At 35.5% G+C, this 13151-nt stretch overlaps 1 protein-coding gene across 2 annotated transcripts in view; it reads left to right on the top strand.

Moving 5' to 3' along the window:
• The window catches only part of URI1 (URI1, prefoldin like chaperone), a 91975-nt gene extending 83162 nt beyond the window's left edge, over window positions 1–8813 (top strand). The window contains exons 7-11 of one of the 2 annotated variants that reach the window (XM_025367665.1): window positions 548–716; window positions 2089–2440; window positions 4176–4318; window positions 5070–5319; window positions 8640–8813. In XM_025367665.1, the coding sequence (XP_025223450.1) occupies window positions 548–716; window positions 2089–2440; window positions 4176–4318; window positions 5070–5319; window positions 8640–8696 (971 nt within the window). In that variant the 3' untranslated portion in view covers window positions 8697–8813. Of the gene's footprint in view, window positions 1–547; window positions 717–2088; window positions 2441–4175; window positions 4319–5069; window positions 5320–7996 lie in introns of both variants that reach the window. The other variant, XM_025367664.1, reaches the window with a different exon arrangement.
• The last annotated feature ends 4338 nt before the right edge of the window (window positions 8814–13151 follow it).

Here is a 13151-nt window from a genome sequence, read left to right as displayed (position 1 = left end):
GAACTTTACAGAGATGAGCCTCTATTGTTTCCTTGTAGGGTATTCATTCCTTGGCAGCGCCCTGGAGTTTAAAGTATCCTTTGACAAGGCTTTTGCATGTTACTGTAGTAACTAGATTTCCTTGAGTAAGGGTGGTAAATGGAAATTTATCATTTATGTGTTGCGTTTCACCTTATAACCAGGGTGCGTTGTGGCCATTTCTCCATATGCATTTTTGAAGCTCTGCTTCACAACCTTTAATGTGCATGCAGATTCTCTGGGGCTCTTGTTGAAGTACAGATTCTGATTCGGTGGGTCTGGGGTGTCCTTAGAGCTTACACTTCTGAAGTATTCCCCAGGGACACCAGTGCTGCTGGTCCATGGACCACACTTTGAGTAGCAAGGCTGTAAGAGACATTCATCCTTGGAGTTCTCCTGTTTGGCTTAAAAATTGTGACCGCTCTGTTTCAATGTCTCCCTTGCCCCAAAAGAAAGTCTCGTTAAGTCTGAGTTTGTGCTTTTTTTATGTTGGCTATTAACAGCCATGTCTTTCCCTTTTTCTAAATAGCAAAACACCGAATTGCTCATAAACCGCATTCCAAACCAAAAACTTCAGATATTTTTGAAGCAGATACTGCAAATGATGTCAAATCCAAGGATTTGCTTGCTGATAAAGAACTGTGGGCTCGACTTGAAGAACTAGAGAGACAAGAAGAATTGCTGGGTGAACTTGATAGGTACTTGATGACAGATTATCTTTCCAAGATAATTTGTTTTTGTATACATTTCCTCATTAATCTTTCTTCATTAATAAAATAGTATGTGTTCATTGAAGAAAATGCAGGGAAGCATAATATATTATCAATAATCCTTTCACCTCAAGATAAACATTAATTCTTTGGAATATTTTCTTATAGGATTGTGTGTTTGTGCATATTCCCATGCATGTGCATGTACTTTAATACTTAAGATAAACATCTTCATTTTTTTATTATAGCCTATTTTGTATAATTATACCAGATAGTTGACTTTTAATAATCTTGGATTTAATATATATAATGTTCAATTTTAAATGAAGTATTTTTATACTACACCCAGGATAGTACTCTATCTTTGAATGTGTTGTGAAAAACAGAAATACCCTTTGAATTTAAGTTTGATACAGTAAAATGTTTATTCTTGCTTTCCTTTTATAAACTTTGGAGCAGGTAATTTGTAATCTGGTCAGATAGCTATATGTATGAGAAACTTTACCAAATTGCTCTTTGAAATACACATTAGCACATACTTAGAATTGTTAAAATGCTAAATGAAGTCTGCTGCTCGAGAAGTTCCTATATTATTTTGCTTAAATGATGTAACATATGCAATAATTAGTTTCTGTGAAAAATAGGGCAGAAAGCATACAAGTTTCTTTTTCCTACCATTTCACCTATAAATTCTTAGGTCTTTTTGATTAACTGATACTATTCATTTTTAAAAACCAGTTTTGAATCTTGTGATTTTTCTTGGTCATGATTCTCTATTTTTGTATGATGTTATTTCAGTTCTGTTGCATTTTCGATTTTGTTATTTTTATAAGGTCCTCAAATCTTTTATAGAATCAAGTATGATAAGTGTTCACTCGTGTGTATAAATATAAGTATATTCATGTGCATATGTATAAATCCTTTATTTTTTAAAATTACAGTAATACATGCTCATTGTAAAATCTGAGTATAGGAGTAGAAAATAAGTGTGTATTATGGTTATGTGGTTTCAATTTCTGGTCTTTAAGTAGAGATACATGTTCTCTGAATTTCTTACAACTTTGTTATTATTGGTACTATATTTATATTGCATATGGCCAATGTCTTTCTTGCAAAGATAAAAAAACTATCTTCTATATTCTACTTATGTCTGAATAACTGCAATATATAGAAGCAGCATAGGAACTAATGTTTTTTGTTAACTTCAAAACATTTTTTTGTTTTTGAACTTAGAATTCTAGTTTTAAAAATACTTTATTCAAGATCTTAGTATTTACCCGTGGAAACTAACTGGAAATTTAAATAATGTAAAATTCTAGTATGTTTGTTTGATCTTGTTAATTTTCTTCTCCCTTACTAGTAAGCCTGATATTGTGATTGCAAATGGAGAAGATACGACATCTTCTGAAGAGGAAAAGGAAGATCATAACACAAATGTGAATGCAATGTATCAAGTAACAGACTCTCATACTCTGGACAGTTGTCATAAGGATGTTGCAAGTTCAGAACCATTCAGTGTTCAAATGAGTAGTCAGTTGAACTGTTCAGTGAATGGTTCCAGTTCTTACCACAGTGATGGTGATGATGATGATGACGATGAGGACGACGACAACATTGATGACCATGATGGTGATAATGACCATGAGGCTTTAGGGGTTGGAGATAATTCTATACCAACAATATATTTTTCTCATACTGTTGAGCCTAAGAGGGTTTGTATACTTTTAACTTTACTAATTTTGCATATAATTTGAACATTAAGCATTATGATATTTTTTAAAAGGGTAGTATTAACAGTCATTATCATTGTAGATAGTGCCAGACAGGAAAATCATCTTTTGCCTCTTGTTCTGACCAATTTAAGAAAAAGGGGAAAAAAAATTTAGTTAGCTGGTATTGGTCCATTGTTCTCTGAAACAATGCATTGTTTGGGGTCTGGAAGGGGATCAGATTTGAGTGGCAGCTACTGTAACTTCACCTGTCCTTCATTCAGAGAGTTTTCTCAAGAATCCTGGAGTTAATTATATTGTGGATATTTTGGTGTGCTTAGCATGTTGAAAGTGACTGCATTAGTTAAATTTTTAATTATGCCAGGTTGTTTTCTATGGACATAAAATGAATACTTCATAAGCACAAAGGGAAAATGTAGGAGAAAGTAAAAATTAGTTTCTTTTCTGACAAAGTAAATATAAACATCTGTGGATAATCATGACTTTAGAATTTTGGCATTTTAGAGCTGGGGGTGACTGTGGAGATTTTCTAATACAGAGTTTTAAAGCTTTTCTCTAGTATGAAAAGCCTTTTGTTCCCTCCATACTTACTGTAGAATCCCAGTGTTTAAAATAGATCAAAGCAGGTTGGCTCTGATTGAAGGAAGGATTGGCTGCCTTAAGTCCATCTTTGCCCTCTCTCTGCTCCATGTACTGTTCTAAGGAGGCACTGGGAATTCGTCTAATTCGTCTTTCTCAGGGAAATTTAAGGCCTAGTAGACATAGATCTGGTTGGTAATAAAACAGAAACTCTTTCGCCTCAGTGAGTGCCCTTTCTACACAATATTCCCAATTGCCTGTAACAGAGTTAAGGGTCTGTGGTATCAGTCTTAAGTGTGTGTGATTATTATTTAATGAAATATGTTTAAAACATATTTGATATTTCTTAGCTTCCTGAGTTATTCCTGCTCCAATAAGAAGTGAAATAATTGTGTTTTTATATTCTAATATGTCAGACTGAAGGGGTCTTCCCCTGATTCTTCGGGAAAAGTTGACTGAGATGATTAGCCAGAAAAGGTCGCTTTGTGATTCTTTTGCCAGGCTTTTACTTTTTTCCTGTTTTCATTTAGATAGAACGAACAAGTATTATTTGCAGGAATGTTATAGGGAATAGTGGGCATTACTGTGGAAAGTATGGTCTAAGTGCTGACTAGGGGAGGAAAAATAACATGTTGACCCCATGTGAACCCTGAACAGGGTTGGTTTTTATTTTTTTACTCCTTCAATTTCTAAAAGTTAGAGATGTTTTAAAAATTCTAAATAGGCACTATTTAATAGTACTTTTATGACTTAAAAATTATATTCTTACTGAATTTGTTGTTGTTGTTGTTTATACTCTTTCTTTTGAAATACATAATTCAAGCCAAAAACTTGTATCAAAGGAATCGGGTGATATGAAGCTTATAAGAAATCTAGCATTTAGTTCAAATGTATTTTGCTTTCTCTACAATAATAAAGACACTGAAGACTAGGATTTGTTATTAAAGATTTACTTTAGAGGTCATAGATCTGTGAGGTAAGGACTTTTTAAAATTCCACCTGATAATGCACATTCAGCATCAGAAAATTTCAGCTGCCTCTCTTACTATTATTTGTTTAGTTATAGAGTTTATTTGTTTTGGTTTCACTTTTATTTAATTTGTCAAAAGGTTCTTAATTTCTTGCTCTGAAATTTTAGGTCCGAATAAATACTGGAAAGAATACCACTTTAAAATTCAGTGAAAAGAAAGAAGAAGCCAAACGTAAACGAAAGAACAGCACTGGCAGTGGCCACTCTGCCCAGGAGCTGCCGACCATCAGGACACCTGCTGACATTTATAGGTGGGAGGCGCTCACAGCTGCAGGGCTGTCTGCTGGCCTTGTCTCTCTTTCTGCCACTGAACCTTTACCAGAGAAAGTTGTTTGTAACACAGAAGACCCTCACTGAAATGTGAAGTGTTCTGAGGAGTTAGCTTAGAATCTGATAGGCTGAGTGGCTGTAGCTTCCCAGTCCAGAGCAGTGGCAATGGAGGAATTTTTTTTTTCACTTTCTCCTCTTCACCAGTGCTTTTGAAACATTTCCAAATGGTCTAGTCAGAAAATCTTGTATCTTCAGAAATGCATTTTTGTTTCCAGTGGGCTAGGTCGGTAGGTTTCTTGGCATGCAGTTTACCTTTTCAGAGTAGAAGTTATACTGTTGCAGTTTTTTTTTTTTTTTTTGGAATTGTTTGTTGAGAAAACTATCACTAGAAAATACGTACTGTTTTTATGACCCTTATTAAATAGTGAAAACTGCTAAATGTATACGTGGGTCTAAAACTTTATGTAGAGTTTTGGCAAACCATCCTATTGCCACCTAGGACATGCTTAAAAATAACATGCTGTGTTTTATTAGGCCAGATAAATCATATCTTTCAAAATAGTATGAAAATGTCATTTGAGGCTATAAAATTGTGATTGTGACTATTTTAGATACAAGATTTTAATAAAAATTTTCAGATTAATTTCTACAGATTTAAGGAAATTTTCAAAAGGTTATTCTCAGTTTTATGAGTTACGTACAGTGAATGTATATGTGTTTTGAATATCACAGAGCCTTTGTTGATGTTGTGAATGGAGAATATGTCCCTCGCAAATCCATCCTGAAGTCTCGAAGTAGAGAGAATAGCGTGTGTAGTGACACCAGTGAAAGCAGTGCTGCTGAATTTGACGATAGGCGGGGAGTTTTGAGGAGTATCAGCTGCGAAGAAGCCACTTGCAGTGACACCAGTGAGAGCATTTTGGAAGAGGAACCACAAGAAAGTCATCAAAAGAAACTTTTGCCCTTATCAGTAACACCTGAGGTGTGTGTGTGTCTTTTAATTCTTTATTTCATATGGTATCTTTGGCCAATTTTAGCTATTTGATCTGAAAAGTCATAAGATATAATTAATTCTAGGTTTCATACTTTCTTGATACTAATTAATAAAAAATTAACAGTCACAAGCAAACAGTACAAATATTGTGATACTCAAATAGTTTATTTTTTGATAAACACATTACTTGTCTTAATAGACACATTATTGTGTCTATTTCAGCAAAATGGGAAATTTAAAATATCTTACTTGGCATTATGTATTACATTTGTAGCTAGGAAATTATTTAGCAGTTTATTTTAAATAAATTACCAGTAGGTCATTTTCTGATAGTGTAAGGATCAGCAGATTATACTATTCTTTTTTAAATACCTTGGCTAAGTTAAAGAAAAATAATGCATGCATAGCAGATAATTATCTAAAGTCTAATATTTTGCCCTGTACCAGTGAAACTTAACTCTTGGGGGATTATGGAATTGTTTTATAATCTGATGAAAGCTGTAGACCATGTCCTTAGAAAAAATAGTGCACACTCAATACACTTTCACCCACCACGCCTCTAACAGTTTTTGGTGGCGGTGCGGGGGAGGTTAGGAAATCCCCAAATAAGGATGTCTGTGAAATATAAGGCTATTAATTTCTTCATTCTTGTGTTTTGGGGAGTATTTGAAGTTTTCAATTTAAAAAGTAGGAAGATTAGGGAACCCATGCCTGGATCAAATCGATGTACATGTTTGTATATACAATAAGATGCATGCATATATATAAATCTTATATAAAAATTCCATTGCCTTTACTAAATGGTATTATACTCAGTGTATTAAATGGTAATTGGGGGTGGAGATTGGTAGCATTTAGGGACCAGTACATATGACTAGAATGTTTTCTTCGCCTCTTCTCAGTATAATGATCTTAGGTGACCTGGAAAGTATCTTACCTTATTTAATTGTCTTTCATACTGTTAGAAAACAGGTAATGGATATAGACTTTTGCTGATAAATATTTGAATATTAGCTTTTTGTAAGGACTTAGTGTATCATGGTACAGCTAGAGTGTGGAACCTATTTTTTATTTCACCCTTACTAGTTTTGCATTTTGTATGGAAATGTTTAATAGTAGTTGCTGTAAATTTTTTAACATCAAAGAAATAGTTCATGATTATGGTAAGTGCTTTGGAAGATTCCCCTTTCAGTATCTTTTTAAATGCTAAAATATCTCTTTTTCAAAAGCATTTTAAATAGAAGAAGGAGAAGAAGGCTCTATGCCCATCGTGATAAAGTGGAGTTTTTAGGAAAGTAAGCTTTAAGCTGCTTTTACCAGCTGAACTCCAGAAATAATGTAGGAGAGAGATGGCTTTCTTTGTTTTTGTTTCAGTGGTGGGGCAAGGTAGAAGGTGGCTTTTTAAATTATTCAGGTGATAATGTTGTTTTAACTAATTTTGAGCAGTTGGTAGACAGAGGAAAGCAAAGTGTACATTAAAGTTCACCTGTCAAATTTTGGTTTGTAGAGGGAAGGATGGAGGTTCTAAATATCAGAAATCTTTAAAAAAAAAAAAAAAAAATTGGCCGGGCGTGGTGGCTGATGCCTGTAATCTCAGCACAGCACTGTGGGAGGCCGAGGCGGGCGGATCACGAGATCAGGAGATTGAGACCATCCTGGCTAACACAGTGAAACCCCGTCTCTTCTAAAAAATACAAAGAAAAAAATTAGCCGGGCGTGGTGGTGGGCGCCTGTAGTGCCAGCTACTCGGGAGGCTGAGGCAGAAGAATGGCGTGAACCCAGGAGGCGGAACTTTCAGTGAGGCGAGATTGCACCACTGCACTCCAGCCTGGGTGACAGAGGGAGACTCTGTCTCAAAAAAAAAAAACAAAAAACCTCCTTGGGTCTTACCTATTTTTGTATAAAACAACATGTACAGATATTTCCAGCAATTTATGCACATTGTTTAATTCTGTTCCAGTTGAACATACAGTTGACCAGATTAAATGCAGCAAACATCCAGTTGAAATTGAGTCATTTTCTTTCTTTGTGGAACTTCTGATTTCTGTCAGAGTTAATTATCTTAAAATTTTGAAACCTGTGCTTATTCCTACTAGTGTCAGCACTTTTATTTTTCAACTTCCACTGATCTCTTAAAATTGAGGCAAAATGCAATAAAATATTTAAATAATTGCATAAACACCACCAAAGAGATTTCAGTTAGAAATGTCAGTACTGGGTGAAACTAAGCTATTGGCTAGCAGGTGCAAGGCCACCATAGGATAGCTCATTCATCAACTGATGTACAGAAGTCGGAGTTTGACACCCTAATAGCATTTTTATTTTAATATGTTATTTTTCACAGCATGGGGTGGACATGAATGGAATGTATGAAAGTTTGAAGACCTTTTATTTATCCATTTCTGTTTTTTCCCAGATAAAATTTACATTTTACATTTTGTTTTCTTGCATGTATACTGTAAAAATTACTTCTGTTTGGTGGTGAAATTAACATTTAATGGTGTTATTTTCTCTGAACAATTGGTATTTTGATGTAGTAGTGTTGTCTAGCCACAAATCTTGTGAATTTACTTTTAATGAAAAGAAATGTCAAATTAGTGAATGGGAAGATTTTGTGGGTGTCTTACTTGCATTTTATTACCATAACCTGACTTTTGTTTTCTAGGCTTTTTCTGGAACTGTTATAGAAAAAGAATTTGTATCGCCTTCCTTAACACCACACCCAGCCATTGCTCATCCTGCACTACCCACTATTCCAGAACGAAAGGAAGTTCTGTTGGAAGCATCAGAAGAAACTGGAAAGAGGGTTTCAAAGTTTAAAGCTGCCAGATTGCAATAGAAAAACTAGGCCCTGTCTAGGAAATGAGAATTTACATCCTAAAACCTAGTTGTTTATTTGTTTAGAATATCTATAGCAAAATAGGTTACATGTAGTTTGAAATAAGGTATCCTGAGTTACTTTGGCAACAAGTTCTTTTACGCTTGGTATTTGAAAAAATCAAAGTAACTGTCTGAATACTTTAATATTCGGCTTGTTTTGTTAATTCTCTGAATACTGTCAACATTCTTGTCTAAGTTTGCCTTTATGATGCAGTGGCAGCATTTTGAATTACTTTTCAAAGAATACTGTTCATATGCATTGTTTTTGTGTTTCAAACTAAATACAGGCAGTTTTGTGCCAGCTGTGATATTGTGCATACCATATGGACCATTTTAAAGAAAATTTTAAAATTTCAAATAGATTCAACAATTATATTACTTGCTTTCACATTTTAAAGGCACTTTAAAAAAATCTATTTCTCTTGTAGGTTTTGCAGCTAGTTGGCTATTCAAGAAACCTCGCCCCTCTGAATGTCATACTGTAATCTTTAAGGAAGAAAGCTACATGAATTAATTGTACTCTATGGAAAAATTTCTTTGGAAAGATATTTTGTAAAACTTTTTTTTTCCAGTAAAAACTTTATGAAACTTGGTCTCAAAAATGTTGTGAACTTTATGATTAAAAATTGAGTACAGATATGTCCTTGATTCATGTATGTGCTACATGTATCACACAACAGATCTGGAATTCTTTCAGTTCCTCAGACACTTCTCCCTTAGTTTTTGCAGTTTCACTGGGATTATGTTTTGGGAGACAAGTAAAGGTCTAGATGTTTAAACGTTTTAAATAAAAATTCCTTACAATTTCATCTTCCCAACATTTGCATTCTTTAAGGCTACTTTCCTACTAACTGAAATAACACATTTACTTTGAGCACAACTCCTCAAAGATAAATTTTTTCTAACATTGCAAATAACACTACAAGTTAATCATTAGCTCGATGCATGCTAAAATGTAGCTTTTAAAAAGCATTCTGGGCCGGGCGCGGTGTCTCAAGCCTGTAATCCCAGCACTTTGGGAGGCCGAGACGGGCGGATCACGAGGTCAGGAGATCGAGACCATCCTGGCTAACACGGTGAAACCCCGTCTCTACTGAAAAAAAAAAAAACTACAAAAAACTAGCCGGGCGAGGTGGCGGGCGTCTGTAGTCCCAGCTACCCGGGAGGCTGAGCCAGGAGAATGGTGTAAACCCGGGAGGCAGAGCTTGCAGTGAGCTGAGATCCGGCCACTGCACTCCAGCCGGGGCGACAGAGCCAGACTCCGTCTCAAAAAAATAAATAAATAAATAAATAAGCATTCTGCGTTAGTACTAAAATAAGCCATCAATGCCAGTCCACCCTCTATTCATGGCTAAATATTTAAAGGTTATTTATAGCTTCTTTAATGAATTCTTCTTAAAGTGAAATTATGTCCTAGAAAAGTGGAAGCTATTTGTAACTAGAACAGTGTAACTTTAAAGTTTTATGAATATGTATTTTAATGACAAGGGGGCAAACTTGAATCCCCACTAGTTAATGGATAATTCAAACCAACAACTGATTTTGAAAGATCACCTAAAACTGTAGATTTCTTCTTTAGTAAATTTAGATCAACTGTGCATATATTTTGTAGTTAAAAAGTATTTCTTTCAGTTCATGCCCCAACCCCCACTAAAACCAAAGCAGAAATTACACACACAAAGGTGCTCCCGTTAGGAATTGCTATTCACGAGCCTTTCTGTGCTAGATTTTTTTTCCCAGAAACAAACTTTACTGTAGGACTATTGTGGTGTTCTTAACAGATTTGTAATTTCAAGACGCCTGTCATTAAATAATTTTTCATGTTCACAAACTTGATTTTGAGCCTATGTTACATCTTTGTGATAGGTTTTTCCCTCATAGAACAAGACGGTAGGAGAAGAAGTGTTTGATAACACATTTTTGCATGTTCTGCTCTGGAGACCATGAAATAGTGTTGCCCCGTTTCATAGCTTCAGTCTTCTAACAAAGTGTTAAATTGTAATTTAAAATTATAACTTATTTATATTAAAGTTTGGGACAAAATGAAGTTGGTCTTACCTGTTCTGTTTTAAACCGTTATAAAACAGACCAAGAGATTCTCTTTTAAACTTTCTATTTTGAAATATAATAACTTTAGTCCTTCAGAACAATTGCACAAAATAGTACCAAGAGTTCCCATATACCCTCATTTCATTCAGCCTCCCTCAGTATTACAACATAGAACCATAATATAATTATCCAAATCAGGAAATTTATGTTGGTGCAATGGCATTACCTAAACTACAGGTCTTACTTGAATTTCACCAACTTTTCCACCAAATTTTCCATTAGAAAAAGAACTAGTGTTCTTCTGTTCCCCAGATCTTGTCTATGACTCCATCTTGTGTTTATTTGTTACTTACTGCTCCTTAGTCTTTCCTCCAGTCTCAGTTCCTCAGTTTGTCTTTTATAACTTTGATATTTTTGAAGAGTACTGGTGGGATATTTTGAGGATGTTCCTTAGTTTGGATTTGTTTGATGTACTCAGATGCCTTGAGGTTTTGCAATTTTGAAAAGAATACCACAGAAAATGCATCATATCAAGAAGTACATTCTAGTGTGTCATTTCGAGTTCCTTATTTTGGTGTGTCAGTCTTAATCACTTGGTTAAGGTGATTGCCAGGTATCTCCACTGTAAAATTACTGCTTCCTTTGTAGTTCGTATCTTGGGAGCGATACATGAGCGATGCATGAGACATGCAAATTCTTTTCTCCTCCAGCTTATGCTAAGTTTTGCATTTATTGGTGGACCTTGTCTGTAACAGTTATCACTGTGGTGTTTGCCTAAAGGTGATTTTCTGTTTTGCCCTTTTCTTGCACATTTATTTCTTGAAATTCTTTTATAATAACAAGTTTTGTCTCCATACCTCTCTCTCCCAGCTTATTTGATTATATCTGTGGACACCTGGATATTTTATTATATGGGTTAAAATTCATTACTACCATTGTTTGGTTGCTCAAATTCTTCTGCATTTGCCCATTAGGAACTCCTTTGAGTTAACTCCCGAGTTCTTTCAACAAGTTCCCATCTTTTTTTGAACACTTTCTTACTGGCACCACAAAATACTACAGGACCATCTATTTTTCCAGTCCCAGCCCTGGAAACAACCACTTCAAGGAACCCTGGTTCCTTTAATTGGAACATGGTGTTTAGAAACCAACATCTGTTCAGTTAAGTATACTAATTGCCAGTGGGGTGTCATTGCCTCTTGGGCCTTTTCAGCAGATAGAGCTAGGAAATACATGTATATGTATTAATGAATATATATTTATGTATCTGTTTATTAAAAACCATGAGTTTGCACTGATACTTCTGATTCTAATCTAATACAGCATTAATTTCTGTTTTTCCTGATTTGTTACTTTGTTTATAACATGGGTAACCTGCCTCTTGTCTGCAGTGTATTTACTTACTGGTTTTTGTTTTTGTTTTTTTTTTTTCACTGTAATATACATGTAGTTTCAGAAGAGCTAATTCATACCCTAGGAGAAACACATTAACTACATTACACTGTTACGCAATTCTTTTTGGGTTTTGCCTCGTATTATCAGTAAAGAAACAGTTTTTCAAAGAAGTTCCTTAGGTCCTTTTCTTTCCCACCCTCTCTGATCTGTGGACTGATTTGTACTCTTGGTCCATTTTTTACTGTTTGAGGGTTCTCTCCACATCTTGGTTGATTTTAATGATTTATTTTTTCAGTATGTGAAAAATATGTGAAACACTCAGGTGGTTCTCAGAGTCTGAGCTTTGTAAAAGGATATACATGGAGAAGTGTTGTTCGTACCTCTTTCCTCCCACCCCATTCCCATTCCCAACTGCTTTCTATCACTTTCCCGCCTGCCCATAGTAAACTCTAGTTTCTTGTTTAACCTTTCTATGTCTCTTGCACAAATCCCCACCTACCTACTATAAAGAACCAATATTTTTAGTTACTGGTTTAACTCTTCTATATTCTATACTCACAGCAAATGTGTATTTTCTTTTTCCCTTTTTTTTTTTTTTTTTTGAGACTGTCACTGTTACCCAGAGTGCAGTGGTGCAGTCTCGGCTTACTGCGATCTCGGCCACCTGCGTTCAAGCGATTCTCATGCCTCAGTCTCTTGAGCAGCTGGGACTACAGGCACGTGCCACCATGCCCAGCTGTTTTTTTGTTTTTGTTTTTTCCTATGTTTTGGTAGAGACAGGGTTTTGCCATGTTGGCCAGATTGGTCTAGAACTGACTGCAAATGATCTACCTGCCTCGGCCTCCCAAAGTGCTGGGATTACAGGTGTGAGCCACTGTGCTCGGCCTTTTTTTTTTTTTTTTTTTGAGACGGAGTTTTGCTCTGTTGCCCAGGCTGGGGTGCAGTGGCGGGATCTCGGCTCACTGCAAGCTCCACCTCCCGGGTTCACACCATTCTCCTGCCTCAGCTTCCCGAGTAGCTGGGACTACAGGCACCTACCACCACGCCCAGCTAATTTTTTGTATTTTTAATAGAGACAGGGTTTCACCATGTTAGCCAGGATGGTCTCAATCTCCTGACCCTCATGATCTGCCCGCCTCAGCCTTCCAAAGTACTGGGATTACAGGCTTGAGTCACCGCACCCAGCCCAAGGACATAGTTTTAACATACACGTGTGTCTACATATCAATGATTTTTTAGAATGATTCTGCGGCAGTATGGTATCTTAAAGGGATTTCAAAATCATTAAAAATATTGTTACATAATGATTATGTTCATTTTACTAAAATTTGATTTTTTAAAAATTGGTCATGCATGTTTAAGAGCTTTCTATTCATTGAAATAGTTCCTAATTTGTGAAATGCAGGTGTCTATTTTACAGATTTGTCTCCTCCATAAGAAACAGGTTTTCAAGGGCGAAACTGTTCTTTATCCATCTGCTGTTTAGGTGGTGGCAT

This window comes from Theropithecus gelada, chromosome 19 (genome assembly GCF_003255815.1).
Source record: "Theropithecus gelada isolate Dixy chromosome 19, Tgel_1.0, whole genome shotgun sequence".
NCBI classification, from domain to species: domain Eukaryota; kingdom Metazoa; phylum Chordata; class Mammalia; order Primates; family Cercopithecidae; genus Theropithecus; species Theropithecus gelada.
This window is presented reverse-complemented; position numbering and strand designations above follow the sequence as displayed.